This window comes from Oryctolagus cuniculus, chromosome 14 (genome assembly GCF_964237555.1).
Source record: "Oryctolagus cuniculus chromosome 14, mOryCun1.1, whole genome shotgun sequence".
NCBI lineage: Eukaryota > Metazoa > Chordata > Mammalia > Lagomorpha > Leporidae > Oryctolagus > Oryctolagus cuniculus.
Window position 1 is genome coordinate 70,923,636 of NC_091445.1, and position 19,719 is coordinate 70,943,354.

The 19,719-nt window shown below is 36.3% G+C and overlaps 1 protein-coding gene across 3 annotated transcripts in view; it reads right to left on the reverse strand.

The window, feature by feature from the left end:
* The window catches only part of HCN1 (hyperpolarization activated cyclic nucleotide gated potassium channel 1), a 413,751-nt gene that overhangs the window by 355,657 nt on the left and 38,375 nt on the right, over window positions 1–19,719 (reverse strand). For all 3 annotated transcript variants that reach the window (XM_051853385.2, XM_008262038.4, NM_001082063.1), the window contains 1 exon segment: window positions 918–1,341. In XM_051853385.2, coding sequence (XP_051709345.1) covers window positions 918–1,341 — 424 coding nt within the window.

Genomic DNA, 19,719 nt, shown 5'->3' on the forward strand with positions numbered 1-19,719 from the left:
ATAAGTGCTGGCATAGGCATTCTGGAGTATATGTGACTCTCATTTTTATGAAGACAATAAAACACAGGTTACAATTAATACAAAAAGATAAACAGAAAGAAAAGAAAGTCTAAGAGGTTAGTATAGTACACCTTATTAAGATCTTTTGAAATCCCAATTAGCTGAACCCTTTCAAGATCCACTTACCGCCTAAGGACTACAGATGCCCTGTTCAACAAAATATGGGCTAGATTGGCCAGATTCACCCCACTCTTCACTTGACTATTTGTGTAATAATTCCCTTCCTGCATGTGATGCTTTTAATTATTATGAAATGAACTGATAGAAAGTATAGTAATTAACTACTACAGGCAAGGTATAGCAATGGGCCAAAGACTATACTAAATAAAATACAAATCTTTACATACCCAACACAGAAACACTCAAAGAAACCATGTTTTATTCCAACATAAATTCACTGAAATTTCAATTTTAGAAGAAACATTACCACACTAACTCATAATGGTGCACTAGATTAGCAATCAGACCCTACACATTTTTGCCAATGATGGCATTTTATGTATTCATCTTAGTTAAGAAAAAAAAAAAAAAGAAAAGAAAAGAAATCCCAAGGTGGAAGAGAGGTTGTATTGATTAGGATCTAAAAATGTGTTTTTTAAAGTGATTTGTTCAAAATGTGCCAAATAGGCATAAAACAATTGTTTTATAACTACTGATTTTTTTCAGCTGATTCAAATCCAGTATTGATCAAGTCTTCTGAATATACAAATGTATCATTTACTTACAAGGAACAGCAGTCAAAGAAATTTTTCTTCTTAAATCTCATATAACTCATCACACACAGCATAGTTCACTTTAAAACAGTCATAATGAACAATCATATACTGGCATTAAAAAAAGGAAAAGATGTGTCTTACCTCTTCCCACTGATGTATGTATCTAATTAATCTTGAAAGTCGTAATAAACGCAAGAGACTGAGAATTTTTGTAAACCTCACAATGCGAAGTGCCCTGGCTGTCTTGTAAACTTCTGAATCCATTCCTTTTTCTACAATAAGAAAGATATAATCCACTGGGATTGATGAGATGAAGTCAACCACAAACCAGCTTTTTAAATAATTCATCTTGATTACTTTAGGGTCCAGGATGATTTCAGAACTGTCTTCATTGACAGTCCCAGTCCTAAAATTCATGATCAAGTCCAATAGAAAAACTGTATCTGATGCCACATTGAAAATAATCCATGGTGTTGTTGTCTGTTCTGTAAAGAATGTGATTCCAACTGGTATGATGACTAGATTTCCAACCATCATTATAAGCATTATTAAATCCCAATAAAACCTACAACAAAGAAAAATCAGATTTTAAGATGTAGAAAATAACCAGCCCATTCCCCCCCCCCCAGTAAAAAACTATTACTCATTCACTGTTAAATATATGAGAGTTAAGAAATGGTTGTGTCATTAGTTATGCACTTAGATCTAACTAAATCTGATAACTAACATGGTCCTTAAGAAGATATTAAGATTAGAAAATTCTAAAAAATTACTTGATACAATACATCACAGAAATGAAACTCAAAAACACTCATACCCTCATTTATCTACTAAAGGGGTATTAAGCAACCTCATGTAGAGTTGATACAAAGAAGAAATATAAGTCTAGAAGCACTACCTTTAAAAACAAAAGCAAAAAAAAATCTGCCTTTGGGAAGACTCTTTAAAGGTATTTATCATCCAAGTTTAAATAGTAAATAAACAGAGTATTTTAAGAGTTTTGATACTACCAATTTATCTACAGATTAAGTTAACCATTAAATCTAGAATAGTCTGTAACTCAAAAGATTTATCTTTTTTTTTTCTGTTGTTTGAAATAAGAAAACTAATTTTGGCCTAATACTAACCACAATTGAACAGATACTAACTAGTCAATACTTCAAACTAGAATCTGCCTAAAAATAAAAATTATCACCATTTTGTTGCGTAACTACTTTAAATACATTACAAATATTTCCAATATGTAATTAAAATTTGATTTAATATCAAGTCTACATATGATTGCTGTGTTTTGAAAATCCTTATCATGACTCATTAAAACTGAAAGGAAATCAGAAACTTTCTCTAAGTTTGTGTAACTTAACTAAATTTATCAGAAATAACTATTATTTTCTTCAGACTTCTTTCAAAGTCTATTTATACTTAGGTAAACTGATTAACACACTATTTATAGTTCTTACAACATATATTTATAAAAAGGAAAAAAAGCAGTCAACTAGCACAGTTGTTCAATCATGAAATAGATTCCAGAATTACGAGTTACTGTATCATAGGCATAGGTATCATCTTCTGGCACTTTTGCTTGTAATTAATATAAATTTTTGTGATTCAAATATCTGTTAATCCAGATATTTTGTTTTGTGTTAATTCTCCTGCTTAGATCATTTGAGCTATATTTTGATAAGATATATATATATATAAAACATTCAAAGTTATTATCATGCCTAATGATGATTGACTTCTATGATAAAAGTAGCAGTAAAAGAAGGAACAAAAATACGCCCTCTCCCACCTTGTCTCCATCTCCAAGACCACGTAAAAGAAGACAAATGTTGGTCATTTTGAAAATATCATCCATATGTCTGTCAAAACTTACCTGTATATTTGTAAACAAGAATACAAATACCCATATCAGTCATATACCATGAACTAGCAATTTAAATAAAACATGTCTTCTATTTTTTCTCCTCATCAAATGGACACACAAAATGTTTCATTCAATACACTAAGGGCAGAGGAGATGAAATATTTTAACAGCTACTTCAGAAAGAAAAAAAATCACTGAACTCTAAAAAGGAAATCGTATGTATCCTGATGATATTTCATTTCTGAACACTCTTATTAGAGTCCTGTGTGCTTCTTTCTCTGCCCTCTCCTTGAAGCCAGCTATGTCCTTGGGTGTCATACACAGCCCTTTCATTCTGTATTCTACACATGCCCTTTGGAAAATATCTTACATTCATCCATATCTTTAAAAGTCAATTTGTAACTGATGATTCTAATCTCAAGTTCATTCTTGGCTTCTAAAGCTCCAGATCCTCATAATTAGCTGCTTATTAAAATTATCCCTCTGCATATCTCACACTCATCCCACACATAGTGCCTAAATTTGAACTCATAATCTCCGCTCCTACATCTATTCCTCATATGTTCCCTATCTCAGGGCACAGAACAACTGTATATGTCATTTGCAAGCCAGAAGCCTTGCTGTTATCTTATGTAACTCATGGTCATACCTCTACCCAATCTCCTATCCATAAATCACCAAGGTTGTTTGGTCCTAAGCATGCATTGTATTCATCAATGTGCCTCTTATGAGTCCCACTACAGCTTTCCTCATTCAAAAAAATTTAACAGCTGTTTAATAAAGATTATTAAAAAGATTTTTTGGAACCCAATACAGAGTGTTTCAAGGCTTCAATAAATTGATATATGCAAATATTTACATTAATAATAAATAGTGACATACAATGCCTTACTTACCAAAAGATACAAAATCTCATGGGAAGCCCAAATGACACTGGAAAATATTTCTATAGACAACTTTGTATTTTTGTAATTAAGATAAAAGCATTTTTAAGAGAAACTAATATTATGCACCTCTTACAGATAAAAATGCCATCCATTCTTTTTTTTTTTTTTTTTTTTTTTTTTTTTTGCCTGGCAGAGTGGACAGTGAGAGAGAGAGACAGAGAGAAAAGTCTTCCTTTTTCCGTTGGTTCACCCCCCAGTGGCCACTGCGGCCGTCACGCTGCAGCCAGCGTACCGCTCTGATCTGAAACCAGGAGCCAGGAGCTTCTCCTGGTCTCCCACGTGAGTGCAGGGCCCAAGGACCTGGGCCATCCTCCACTGCACTCCCAGACCACAGCAGAGAGCTGGACTGGAAAAGGAGCAACCGGGACAGAATCCAGCACCCCGACCAGGACTAGACCCCCGTGTGCCAGCACCGCAGGCGGAGGATTAGCCCATTGAGCCGCGGCGCCAGCCCATCCATTCTTTATTATAGCAATAATGTTTATCACACCATAGCCTTTTATTGGCAGTACCTAATATGGTCTGAAGTCATTATCTCCACATCAATAGGAAGTTCCATCAATCTTTCTAATTTCCTTATAAAGTATCATTTACTCTATTTTACAGACATAAACATAGATCTGTTTGTGACTTGTCTAATATAACACTTGTGTGAACACGAACTCCTTTCTTAGGCAGCTTAAGAAAACTCAGTTATCACCCCTTCTATAGGTGTAATATAACTCCTGTGTTTTAGGTAATAGATATATTCTGGAAGATTAACCTCATCAAAATGAAGACTCTCTCTCAAGATTCATTTATTTATTTATTTATTTGAAAGGTAGAGTCACAGATAAAACGAAGGACAGAGAGTGAGACAGATCTTCCATCTGCTGGTTCACCCCTCAGATAGCCACAATAGCCAGGCCTGGGCCAAGTTAAAGCCAGGAGTTTCGTCCAGGTCTGACATGGATAGCAGAGAGACAAACACTTGGTCCATCCTCTGCTGACTTTCCAGGCCACTAACAGGGAGCTGCATTAAAAACGGAGCAGCCAGAACATGAAGTGGCACCCATAGGGCATGTCAGTGTCACAGGTGGTAGTTATATCCTTTACACCATGACGCCAGCCCTGAGAATGAATCTCCTACTCAATTGCCAATATATTTCTCTTCCTGATTCTGTCCTGAACGTTCCTCTTGAATACCTCGGCTCTGCTTTTCTCTTAGCTCTTAAATGTCTATATCTTACACATTTTAGTACCAAACTGTCTTTCCTATGCAGCACATATTTCCATTCTCATTATCATCACGCTGGATCAGTCAGCGGTACATGTTAGAGGTCCTCATGAGCTTCTTTTCTATTCTTTCTGATCAATTCTACCCACCAGACCCAAACCAACAGATGACTCTCACTTAAGTAACAACAACTTGGTCTGATTTTGAAGATATTCCATGATATGGCCTGCTTTTCTCTTCCAGCCCCTTCTTCCAACAATTTATAACCACCATCTTATGTCTCAGGCAACACAATATTTGCTCGTGTTTTTCCATCATGCATATCCAGGTACACATACAAGAGATATTATTATTTTTCCATTCCACCTATTTCTCTACTTATTAGTATTATAATTATACTTCAAATACATTCCAGCAATGAATTTCTTCATTTTTGTGATTTTTTTCTGTTTTAATAAACTATCTAATAGAGCAGTTTTAGCTTCAAAGTACAATTCAGTATCCGATTTAGAGAGATTTCCTCTAATCCCCACCTTGACATATACATAGCTTCTTCCAATATCTACATCCACCAGCACAGAGGAACATTTTATTAAAACTGATAAACCTATGTTGACACAGCATTATCCAACAGAGTCCACAGTTTACATTAATGGTTGACTGTTGATGTTATTTATATAATCTATGTGTTTGGTCAAATTTACAAGTTTTTTTTTAAAGATTTATTTATTTATTTGAGAGGTGGAGTTAAAGACAAAGAGGGAGAGACAGAGAGAAGTCTTCCATCCACTGGTTCACTTCCCAAATGGCACAATGGTTGTAGCTGAGTGGATCTGAAGCCAGGAGCCTGGAGCTTCCTCCAGGTCTGCCACGTGGGAGCAGGAGCCCAAGCACTTGGGCCATCTTCTGCTGCTTTCCCAGGCCATTAGCAGAGAGCTGGATTGGAAGAGAAGCACCAGGGACACAAACTGGAGCCCACATGGGATATCACGCCATAGGAGGAGTCAACCTACTATGCAATAACGCTGACCTCATAAGACAAGTATTTATATGAGTAGCTCCACTGCCTTAAAAAGCTTTGTACTTACTACTCGCAATTTTATTTTTTTATAAATCTCAGAGCAACATACTTTTAAGCATCCTTATTTTAACTTTTGTTATAATTTGTTTTTGTTTTCTCCATCATTACTATTTAAGTTCATTGAAATTCAAAACTGTATCTTATTTTCTATTTACCATCCACCATAATGTAGACAGTATCTAAGATAACATTTGCCAAGAATACATGTTGATTTTTTAAGAAAGATTTATTTTACTTATTTGAAAGGCAGCATCTCTCCAAATGGCCACAATGGCTAGAGCTGAACCAAACCAAAGCCAGAAGCCTAGAACTCCACCCAGTCTCCCACATCAGTGGTAAGCACCCAGGTACTTGGATCGTCCTCTGTTACCTTTACAGGTACATTAGCAGGGGGCTTGAATGGAAGTAGAGCACCTGGTGATTCAAACAGGCTTTATGATATGGGATGCCAGCATGCAGACGTTGGCTTAACCGGATGTGCTACAATGCTAGCCCCTTAATTTAACTTTTAATGGAAATACACATTAGTGGGGTAAAGAAAACCTTTTATAATAAAACAAAGAGCCATTAGTAACAGAATACTTTAGCTTAAATAGGAAACAGTTTAGAAACATATTCTTAGACTAGACACCTGATGTGACATACTGTAAAATCCATTTACTTCTATTCATCATGCCCCAGAGACTGTATTTGCAAATGGTCCTGGTCAGGGGCTGCTGTTGTGGCCCAGTGGATTAAACTCTCACACCCGTGTGACACAGGCATTCCATCAGAGTGCTGCTTCAAGTCCTGTCTGCTCTAATTCTGATCCAGCTTCCTGCTAAAACACTTAGAAAAGTAGCAGATGATGGCCCTATTCTTAGGTCCCTGGCACCCACATGTATGGAGTTTCTGGCTCCTGGTTTTGACCTGGCCCAGCACTGGCTGAACCAGTGAAGGAGGTCGCTCTCTCTGTCTCTCCTTATTCTTTTTCTTTCTCTTCCTCACCTTCCATCTTACTTTACCTTTTGAATAAATAAATAAATTTTAAAATTAAAAAAAAAAAAAACTAGCTGGACTCTGAGGGCAAGCCAGGCTTCAAAAGCTAGCTCATTAGCTGCATGGTCTGGGGCAAGATATTTAATGGCCGTGAACTTCAATTTTCTTCAACTACCATGAGAGTCGCTCTGCAGGAGGACTTCATGCAATAATGTATGCAAAATGTAGACTGCAGGGCCCATTATATAAAAGGTAGGGATACATCAAAGACAAAAATGGTAACCTGGGTGTTCTGGTTAATTCCTGACATGGCACTGGACATATAGCGGCTCATATTTTATCCACAGTTCAAATTAAATGATGCAATAAACGTGTCCCACCCATTCATGATTTAGATTCACTCCTGAAAGAAACAAACAAGAGTCAGCCTTGTAGTGCAGCTACTTAAGACCCCACTTGCAATGCCAACATCCCATAGTAAATGCTGGATTGAGTACCAGCTACTCCCCTTCTCATTCAGTTTCTTGTTAAGGCAGCTGGGAAAGCAGCAAAAGATGATCCACATACCTGAACACCTGACACCCAAGTAGGAGACCAGATGTAGTTCTAGGCTCCTGGTTTTGACAACAGACTTGGCTGTTGTAACCATTTGGGAAGTGAACCAGTAGATGGAAGATCTCTCTCTGTCTCTCCCCTCCTCTCACTCTGTAACTCTGGTTTTCAAACAACTAAACATTTTTTTAAATAAATAAATGGCATTCCCAAAATATAAATTCTTCTGATATTTTGCTAGGAAACATAGGACCTCCTTTGCAAATCTTTAGTCACAGTGTGGTTTTTCTCTGAACTGACACTGGTCTTAAAATTAGTGGTGCTTGGGGCCTGGAATTGTGGTGCAGCAGGTTAAGCCACCGCCTACAACACAAGCATCTCATATGGACATTGGTTCAGGTCCTGGGACAGCCCTGGCATTGCAACCATTTGGGGAGTGAACCAGTAAATTGATGCGCTCACACTCACTTGTGCTCTTTCGCACTCTCTCCTCCCTCTCTATGTAACTTTGCCTTCCAAATAAATAAACAAATCTTTAAAAAACTTAGTGGTGCTCCAAGAGATTAATAAACATCACTAGCTGTTTATTCAGAGAAACATTTTATTCAGAGAAACATCCTCATGACATAAACTGGACTGTATTTCTAGATATAAACCATACATTTTGCTTGCATTTATACAAACTCATTTACCATTATAAGTAAATAAACAAATAAATAAGTAAATATTCTACATATTCTGCTGGATGTACTTTTTATACAAATAGTCCTCACTATCATGTTACAAATTTATGTAAAATTTATTCAGACTACTATTAGTAGTCTGATAATTGGGCACAAATGTTCTGAAGAATAATATGAGGTTGGTCGGTGCCGCAGCTCACTAGGCTAATCCTCTGCCTTGCAGCGGCGGCACACCGGGTTCTAGTCCTGGTCGGGGTGCCGGATTCTGTCCCGGTTGCCCCTCTTCCAGGACAGCTCTCTGCTGTGGCCAGGGAGTGCAGTGGAGGATGGCCCAAGTGCTTGGGCCCTGCACCCCATGGGAGACCAGGATAAGTACCTGGCTCCTGCCATCGGATCAGTGCGGTGCGCTGGCCACAGCACGCCGGCCGCGGCAGCCATTAGAGGGTGAACCAACGGCAAAGGAAGACCTTTCTCTCTGTCTCTCTTTCTCACTGTCCACTCTGCCTGTCAAAAAAAAAAAAAAAAAAAAAAAAAGAATAATGAGGTGCTGCCACTTACATTTATTTATTTAAAAGAGAGAGAGGGAGAGAGTGAGAGAGAGAGAGAGAGAGAGAGAGAGAGAAAGAGAGAGAGAGAGGTTTCATCTGCTTATTCATTCCCTGCATGCCTGTAACAGCCAAAGGGCTGGGCAAGACTGAAGCCCAGAGCGTGGAACTCAATATCTGGGTCTCCTATTTGGGTGTTAGGGAACCAAGTACTTAAACCACCATCTGCTGCCCCCTAGGGTATGCATTAACATGAAGTCGGGTAAAAAGCAGAAGCTAGAGCAGCTCATATTTTATATGAGCTATAAATCAAAATCATGTATTCCAATACAGAATTCCAAGCCAAATGCCTGCCCCTGAGATGCCTTTCTTTTACATGATGTGTTGTCTTCCCTTTAAATGTGGCCTTCTTCTGTACAGTCCATGGCACTTCTCCTTTCTAAATTTCAGCAGCCAATAACTGAACTTTGATCTATGTGATCTCAGTCTCCACTGTCATCTTATAAACGTCACTACTTACACAAAGAGTATTCACATTGGGATTGAGATAAAACATATGCCTCTGCTAAACTTTGCAAAGGAGTTTCTTGGTTGGATCTATTATTCATTTTAATGACTTGAGAGATATTTGACAAAGACTTATTTATCATACATGGAAGGGGAAAGGAAAGAGAAGAAAATCAAGACAACTCAAATATTGGCAATTTGAAGTAGAAATAAGCTGAGTTTCTCAATACAGTAAAACCTTATTAATGTTCCTACTGGAAGGAAAGTTTATACTATCTTATGGGAAAATTGAATTATACCATAAAGACATTTACATGCTTTCCCGTAAACTAGCAATGTAACCAATGAGAACATGAGATGGGTGAGTGGTACACTTAGCTAATCATGGAGTGATTTTAAAGTAAGCTAATAAAGTAGAGACTCAAATCCTATGAAAGTAATAAGATCTGTGCCAATTCAGGCAAACAAACACATTTTGTTACTACTCTCCACGCCTGTATTTTTATATTAAAAAGAACTTACTTTCCTCAGTTCTATTCTAACTCTGCTTCCTATGCCAGTAATACATTCATTCTACATTACTGCATCCCATCTAACTTTTCTGCTCTCTGCTGACTCTTTCTATTGGTCTCATCAGCCCCCACAGGGCTCTATCAGTGTTCTTAATATTTGTGATGGGATTATGCAAATCTTTAATAGGGATATGCAAATGTCCAATGAATGCAAATATACAAATGCTCGAATATCCCAAGGGAACAATCCTCTAAACAAGTTTAAATCCAAACCAAATAATGTTATGACCTCAAAATAATTTGCTGGATATTTAAATAAATGTCTATTTGTGGTGCCAGTGTGTAGCATAGCAGGTTTAAGCTGATATACCAGTGAAGCTGGCATCCCATATAAATAGTGCCAGTTCCTGTCTCCACTGCTCCATTTCCTATCCAGCTCCCTGCTAATGCACTTGGAAAAACAGCAGAAGATGTCCCAGGTGCTTGGGCCCCTTCCACCCATGTGGAAGGCTTGGGTAGAGTTCCAGTCTTCTGGATTCAGCCTGGCTCAGTTTCAGCCACTGCAGACATCTGAGCAGTGAACCAACAGATTTTAGAGTAATTCTGCAACTCAAATAAATAAATAAAAATGTAAAAAAATTCTATTTATGATTGCTTTCATCCATCCACTCAGCATGAATAATAATTATTCTTGACTTCTCTCTCTGCTCAGCTCTGGCATTTAACCACTTGCCAAGCTTGTATTTCTTCAAAGATTTCCATATTGTACTTTCCCTTTTGTTCCATTGCTATCATCTTGGATGATGTTCTTATATCATTATTCAGGTTGCTAATTTTCCTTCTACCTACCCATTAAATTGCAACCTATCCATGTCCACCACACTCTCTTTTTGCAAAACAAAATGCAATGATTCAAAATCCTCAAACATGTGTTCTAATTATATAATCTTGAAGTTCATTTAGTTTTGTACATGCACCATCTAAATTCAAAAATACTCTGCTTTTCAGACGCCTTGTCTTTGCCATTTCCCAAGGAATGTCAATTGAGATTTTTTTTCCCTAATGTCCAAACTCAACCTCTACATATCCTATAATTACTTCAATAGTCAACCGAAATTACAGATCCTTCAAAGAACTCCTTTTTTCACCTCATTCTCAAGTCAACTGGAGTTTATTTAATTCCTACTTCAAATTTGTTTCTTAATTTCTCTGTAATTTCCTGTATCTAATGGCACCTACATTTAGGAAACAGTTTATCATAATACACTATCAATTATTATTTGATAAGGGCTGCTAAATAAATAATATCTGAAAACACTGTTTTAGCTCTTATTTCCAAACTTCGTTACACTTAAAGTGCATAGAAAGTAGTATACTTACTGCCAATTTACCAATGATTAAATGTGAAGTTAATCACCTGTGTATTAATGAGGGCTGTATATGTCATTATAAAATTTTAATTAATATACATGATTGGGGCCAGCATTGTGGTTAAGCTGCCACTTGCAAAGCCAGCATCCCATCTGAGCACCAGTTCCAGTCTCAGCTGTTCCATTCCCAGTTAGGTTCCTTGCTAATGTGCCTTGGAAAGCAACGAGAAATGGTCTGAGTACTTGAGCCCTGGTTACCCATGTGGTAGACCCAGATGGAGTTCTAGGCTCCTGGCTTCAGCCTGGCCCAGCCCTGGCATTTACATTCTTTTGAGAAGTGAACTGGCAGGCAGATCCCTCTCTCTCTCTCTCTCTCTCTCTCTCTCTCTCTCTGTCTCTTTCTCTTCCTCTCTCTCTATAACTCTGCTTTTCAAATAAATAAATGAATCTTCAAAAATAAAATGTATGATCACATGTTATTTTGGACAGTTTGTAAATAAATTAGGCACAAGCCTTTTTGAATTCTCCCTGAGTATTCGAGTTATGATGTACATTTTTAAAACTGTTCTAATCTTCTTGTTTCACATAGCAGGAATAAAGATGTTTTCAAAAAAGGCACTGTCATTATGTCATTCAAATTCACTTCAAATGAAAGCCAAAACTTTCATTGTACAACACCCAAACATCCATTTACCTCTAATTTTTACCCATGAATTATATTTCTATACATCTACAACTATAATCAAAGAATACAGAATTGGGCAGAACTCCCTTAGCATTAAATTTATCTATGCTGCAGTATTCTATTTTTATGATGACATGGTGATTTTCATAAAAAGAAAAATCCTCAATTTATAAATGGTCAGTACAAAGAATGTAAAAAAAAAGTTCCTTTCCTCATAGTTAAATTGAGAATTCTTCAAAAAGCTCAATCTTAAATTACTCCTTAGTATCTAAGCATTATTATTTGATTGGCAATGGAGTGATTTTTTTTTAACTTTTATTTAATGAATATAAATTTCCAAAGTACAATTTATGGATTACAATGGCTTCCCCCACATACCGTCCCTCCCACCCACTACCCTCCCCTTTTCCATTCCCTCTCCCCTTCCATTCACATCAAGATTCATTTTCGATTATCTTAATATACAGAAGATCAGCTTAGTATACATTAAGTAAGGATTTCAACAGTTTGCTCCCACACAGAAACATAAAGTGAAAAATAATAGATGATTTTTTTTAAATGATGAAAATTGTGTTTTCTATGTATAAATCTCTGCACTGTATTTCTTTATGGAAAAGCACAATATTGTCAGTGGTCTTGTTCTCCTCAATACAAATGTGTTCTAGTACCATTCCATCTAGCATAAAAAGTTGAAGGGCTTCTTGAATCTCTTTCAAAGGAAGGACTAAAAGAAAGTTGACATTAGATTATTTTACTGGTATGGTAGTCCCATGATATAGACAATGAAAATGCTTCTATTTTCCAGAATTAATGTCCAAATGGATTGAGTATCCTTAAGTCTGTGAAATATTTGTGTTTTATGGTATTTTTTAAATATGTTTATAATCCTGACTTCTAGATAATAATTTATATTACTGAATCTAGACATGAGGGCCAAAAATACAAGAAACATTATTCAGGTTGTAGATATTTTACAGGCGTGTTACTTGATATTCAAATCAAAGGGATAATAAATCATATTATCTAAACCTGATGAAAAGAAAACTAACAGCATTGAGTTAAGACCCTTTTTTTCTTTTAAGTTCTCATACACAGGAAATAATATAAGTTGATTTTGACCCAGCTACCAACTTCTATGTTTGTACTCCTTTCACCATACTTAGGATCTGGATAAGTGATTCAAAATTTTAAGAGTAATATTATATAAAGAAAAATCTCACAATTTAGTAGTTTGGCAATATCCACATACTCACCTGTCCTTATCAATCATCCATATAAGGAAATAGTTTATACAACTGTTTTCACTAGATAAAGGATAAGCACTGAAGAGGAGTAGGCCATGGTGCTGCAGATAAGCTCAATTGCTAGCCTTTTGTCTCTCTGTCTCTCAACATAGAAACCACTAAGACATTGCTTATATTCTCAGAGAATCAATGTGATAACTAGTCTATTCCTACACCCATAGAGTAGCCCATGACCTCTAAATAAAGGTGCTATGCAAAGGGGTTTCTGAAGTCATTTAACTAATGTATTGTCAAAGTCAGTTAGGATGCTCTATAGGCAAAAAATTCTTGAGAAGCATGGGTCAAGTTTAGCACCAAATATTCTCTCCAAATAGTTATATCATAACCATTCCAACAAACATGGCATTGTTTGTCCTCTACACAGCAGATATTGTTCGCAGTACTACAATAAATATATTGAAAATTACACACAACTACTGCCCTCAAGTTCCTCCAAAATTAATCAGAAAATGAAGACTTGTACTTGAATATTACTAAATGATAACTAAAGACTTGTTAATTAATAGTATACAATAGATACTCTGGGTTTCCAAAGGAGAGAACCAACTGGTCTTCCGTTCAGGGTATGTATTATTATTACAGAAGTTCAAATTATTTAGCATTTGCTGGAGAGTTCCTGGAATTTCTTATTTATTCATGGCACAAACAGTAACTTATTAACAAGATGTATTGCTTCCTAGGCTTGACACTGTCCTTACAAAGAAAATTAAATACAACCTAATTTCAAGGAGACATGGTCTAGGGAAAGTAAACAAATTAATAATGTCTTATGGAATATAAGTCCTATGATAGATTTTTATAAAGGACACACAAAGGAGACTGGTCACATCTTCTGTGGGATAATGGCAGAGTGATAAACAGGATCTCACTAAGTCAGTAAACTGATACCCTATTTACACCATTACAAAAACTTATTTTCCAAATATTCATTTGGCATTACACCAATGCTAGTCCCCAGGTTGCCATATAAAAACCAAGAGGAGAATTAGACCCACAATAGAGATAAAAGGATTAAATGCTGTGAAAGCTGAAAGTCTAGTGGAATATTTTTCTGTTAATGTTTTAACTGTTGTAATGTAAGACAGATCCAAGCTACACCAATAGTTTTCTCTTAATATATTTTAAAGTCCTTTCTGCTCAATTAAAACATAGGATCACGGACAAGGACAACCAAGAATGTGATCCAACAAAAACCTAATTAAACAAGAATTAAGTTCAATTTATATTTATAAATTTTATGGCACTCTTTATTTCAAATCCTTTCTTAAAATTAACCAATACTTACTTATTTTAACTCTAGGAAGTTAAAGATTACTCACTATAGATTTTTGAACCCTGGTATGCCATTTCCATTTAGTTTATGTTTTCCCTCTAAAACAGTAATGTTTAAAAATGTTATTTTGTGCTTGAACTGCATTGAGGCTTTCACTCACTGGCAGCTGCGTATTTTCTAAGCAGCAGAATGGGGGAAGTGTCAAAGAAGAAAACGATTCTTTTAGAAGCATATGTTTCCACGTCTGTAACAAATATCAAGGGTGTGTGGGCAGAATAACATTTGCTATGGAATATTTAAGAGTTGTGGATTGAGTTTCTTTATTATCTAGGCAATTCACACAAACACAGGGACAGAGTTTCAGCAGAACTCCCAGTACAATGAGGAATTTTCAGTCACAAGTCAATCAAATGAATGCCCACTCCAGTTCACTTTAGTCCTCATAACGAACTCCAATGTGCATGTATCCCTGTAGGTGTAACTAGAAATATAGTTTTGTCCCCTACACTTTTCATCCCTGTCACCATAATGCAATAATAATTACTAAACCATTTTGTTTTGTTTCAACAGAAAATTTACTCATAATATAATGCTACTAAAGGATAACAGATTCCTATTAGTAAGTGGAAGTAGAAATTGCTTTTTAGTGTAGGCCGGTACTTGGAGAAATTCCTTAATATACTAATTAATTTACTAAACACTGCCAACATCTTTTTGTGATTTGTACAATTCCATTAATTTTTATAAGTTATAGCTTCCAGATTCCCATAATGTAAGTGACAGGATGTGTATCTGGTTTTCTCAACAGCTATCAAAGCAAACAACAAAAACAGAAAATTTGTGAAGCAATAAAATCTCAAACTTTTCTTGGTACAAGAGAAATAACTGGGCAGAAAATACAAGGATTCAAGAACTGAACTTGTCAAAAATAGCAGCTCTTGACATAATATTATTTTTGATATTACTAACACAAGATCAAAATATCAAGACCTTATGGTATCATATAATACAAAAACATTAAAAGAGAAATATGAACCTGTAGAACATGGTCATGAGTCTGGGGTCACATCAATCTGCTCTTAATTTAAAATTGTCGTAAATGTTTTCATTCACGTTCTTTTCCAATCTCTGCGAACTTTTCCATCACTAATACTCATTCTAATCATGCAATCTATTTACTTAGCCCTTGCTTCTCCCTTTTTCTTCACAACTGCTCCCTGAGCATAGCTAAATACTCTTTTCTGTACTTTCTCTATACTCAAGAGGACGATCAACTCCCCCAGCACAATTCCAAGGTCTTCAAGCCATAGTTACTTCTCTCCTTTCTCTGAACCTGTACAACACATGAACAATAGAATGAATTATGCCTCAGCCAGCAGCAAGCAGTGGCACCACTAGAATAATATTTAGGTGGCAATATAGGAAAGAGGTTAATGATGTTTACAAGGAATTGAAGTAAAATTGCTTCTCTAACCAATGCACTGTTTTTGCTTATCATTTTAATTACTAGTCAATAAAAAATATCCACATAGCTTAAAGATAACTATTCTTCACAAAGCATTACAAAAACACTTGATTGGGCTTACATCATCATAAGCCACTGATTAGTGCTTCTAAACAGGATAAAAACTGTGTCTTATCCTTCTGTTGTTTTTAAAGAAAGCAAGCAACAGTGCTATGGAACAGTAAGCTGTAGATAGGCATTCATACAGTGAGTGAAAAAATGACCTCAGGCTTGGTCGGGTGTCCCAGCAACACAGCCCCTGTGTTACATCTTTTCCTTCAGACATGTTATACTCTCTAGTTTCATTAAACACGTGGACAACTGTTTTCAAAGGACTAGATCTCCAACCACTCTGAATGTATTGTGATCAGGGATATACGTCTATCTCTGCTCCCAACTGTATCTCCATTTACTATTTTTTTTTTTTTTTTTTTTTTTTGCAGGCAGAGTGGACAGTGAGAGAGAGAGACAGAGAGAAAGGTCTTCCTTTGCCATTGGTTCACCCTCCAATGGCTGCCGCGGCCAGCGCACTGCGGCCAGCGCACTGTGCTGATCCGATGGCAGGAGCCAGGTACTTATCCTGGTCTCCCATGCGGGTGTAGGGCCCAAGCACTTGGGCCATCCTCCACTGCACTCCCGGGCCACAGCAGAGAGCTGGTCTGGAAGAGGGACAACCAGGACAGAATCTGGCGCCCCGACCGGGACTAGAACCTGGTGTGCCAGCACCGCAAGCCGGAGGATTAGCCTAGTGAGCCGCGGCACCAGCCTCCATTTGCTATTCTAAAATGGTGTTTGCAATAGTACAAACTTTCTAAATATATACTGACTAAATGAATAAATGATTACTCAGCATTTTAATAAATAAAAGCACTGCATTGTTAGCCTGGTAATCCCTTGAATATTTTATTGTTTTGGAAACTTCAATATCATGAAAATACAGACACACTGTAAGACATTCAGAAAAGAATAAGAAGCAAAAGTTTACTATGGAAATGGAAACTCTAATGTATGAAAAAAATGCTTAATAGTTTAAACACTGAAGCATACTTGAAAGTTAAGTATAGACTTCCATTGGTCAATATGTAAAAAAGAGGAGGAAGATCCACAAAGTTCAAGAGTGGTCAGTCCCACAAATATGGAGAAAAGAGTCACAATGGAATACACTAAGAAGTTTATTGATATGTTTTTCAATCATGAGAGCCTCTGAGGTTTCTTACACTTCTCATGAGACCAGAGTTTAAGGGTTATTCTCTGATCTACAACTTCCCCAGAGACCCATTCTGGTCATCTTGGGGTGAACACTGCCATTCTTATTGCTTGCTGAAAAACAAGCATCCAAAGGAATAGTATTCATTTCATATCCATTGATCTTACATTAATCCTCCTTTGAGTGAAAATTGCATGTCACATTTTAAAAGAAATAAAATCATTTTACATTGAAAAACCCCTTCATATGGAAAACTGTAGGTTTTTCCAAGAAAAATAATGAACTGAGACAATATAATTACTAGCACAGTATCAAGCATACTGTAGGATCCACAAAAATATTAGCAGAGATGTATGCTATTAAAATTTATATCACACTGAATTATAGAATATGCATTGAAAGAAACTCATACACATGATACATATATATATGAAATATTCTATAAAATCTAAACATTCAAGGATACTCAATTATAACTAGATGAAATTCTAGGAATAAACACACCTAACATTTATATGAATATCAGCTTACAGCTCTATTTTTTTTATGTTTCAACAGAATTATTTTGATTTTGTATTTTTACATGCAAAAAATAATGCTTCTCAAGACACAGCCTTTCCACAATTCTCCTTGAAAGCATTAAGTGTAACTTAATGAAAAATAGCCATTACTTATTATCAAAATAGTCATAAATACAAAATAAAATGTTTACAGATAGATATTACTGAAAATGCATTAGCATCCTAGACAGTAGATCCGTAATTTAGACTTCAATGATATCCACTTCTAAATTCTGACCTTTATGGATTTTAGAAGACAAGCAATCAATTACATTGAGTAACAGGAACCTGATTCATTAAGCATGGTATTGGCTTTTCCTGTAATATTTTCCAACTTAATTGTTTTTTTTTTTCCTTAAGCCAACACTATAAAAAACTGTTCTACATTTAAACCAAAACAGTAACCTACTGGTATCTCTCTTTGAGTTGTATTAGTGTTTATTATTGGACATAGCAAATATTTTAGTGTTTTAAAAAAGGAAAACAAAATTACTTAAGAAACGTATTGTGGCATGTACAAAAAATGATTAATGCAGAGGCACGAAGTTTCTGATATTTGATATTAACCAGACCTGTAATCTTGAGAAAATCTGGGTATCTGTTTCCTTCCTCATAGAAAGTGGACCTGGAAAAGTTCTAGCAATCTTCTCTAATCTAACAGTTTTATTCAGCAGGAGTTAATTGCATGCAAGAGAAAGAAATGGAGAGAATTGACCTTTTAATAAATAACATGAACGACCGGCACCGCGGCTCAATAGACTAATCCTCCACCTGCAGAGCCGGCACACCGGGTTCTAGTCCCGGTTGGGGCGCCGGATTCTGTCCTGGTTGCCCCTCTTCAGGCCAGCTCTCTGCTATGGCCCGGGAGTGTAGTGGAGGTTGGCCCAAGTGCTTGGGCCCTGCACCCCATGGGAGACCAGGAGAAGCACCTGGCTCCCGGCCTCGGATCAGCACGCGAGCCACAGCGCGCTGGCCGCGGCAGCCATTGGAGGGTGAACCAACGGCAAAGGAAGACCTTTCTCTCTGTCTCTCTCACTATCCACTCTGCCTGTCAAAAAATAAAAAAATTTTAAAAATAAAAATAAATAAATAACATGAAAAATAACTCAAGGAAGCAGAGGTGAAAAGGGGTAAAAAAAAATCTGATGAGGGAAAAATAATTATGATGTGGAATTGTCTGGATTTAAAAAGAAGTTAAAGCAGTTAAATATAACTCTCAGGTCTTATGCCTGAGGCTAGAAAATGGTAATGTGAACATTTTGAGAATAGATGGGAGGGGGTATGAATTCCGTTTTGGAGATAATGGGTTTGATATGTTTCAAATTCACTTGGTGGAAAACAGTTGGAACTTCACTGTTCTAGAACTCAAAGGCAATGCCAGAACCTGGGAAACAGCTTTAGCAGTCACAGCATAGATTTGAAAATTGAAACTATGAAGGAATACAAGTCCTTCAAGGGATAAATTAGAAATAGAAAAGAGAATGAGCTAAAGTCATAGTAACAGGCCAAAAGCACTCAGGGCAAAAGAAGATTTACCAGCAAATAAGTCTGAGATGGCAATCTGTGATACAAGGAGACAGTGGCTTAGAATGAGGAGTATATGCAGACCCCTTTCCAAAACTGATGGTGTTATCAATCTAGATAATCTGATGATTTAATTCTTATATCCTTTTTCCAAACTTAATAATTAATACTTTTCTCTGCCACTTGTTGGTACCTTTGTAACAGGTTTTTCTAAGATTTAAATTCAATATTTCCTAAGATTCACTTTCAAGTATTAACACATATTTGCTTAAGTCTGTCACTCGAGTAGACTGCAATAACCCAAGCCAAGAAAGGGAAACTAATTATGTATTATATTGATCAGCATGAAATGATGTTTGAATAGCTCACCTAAACCTGATGCTACTGGCATATTTTTGATTACACTTTTTTATTTTCTATGCTTTACCAGATATCATGACAATGTTTAAGTAAATGAATGAAAATGATTAAAATGTAATCATGACCAATTCAGGTGATAATTGATAGAACACAAAACAGGTTGGAGATTCAGGATAGGGGAAAAACTATTTCAGGTACTTCAGTGAAGTGACAATTTAACTGATCGAGCTAAATAGTGGATTTTGATAGCTGAAGATGATAATAAGGC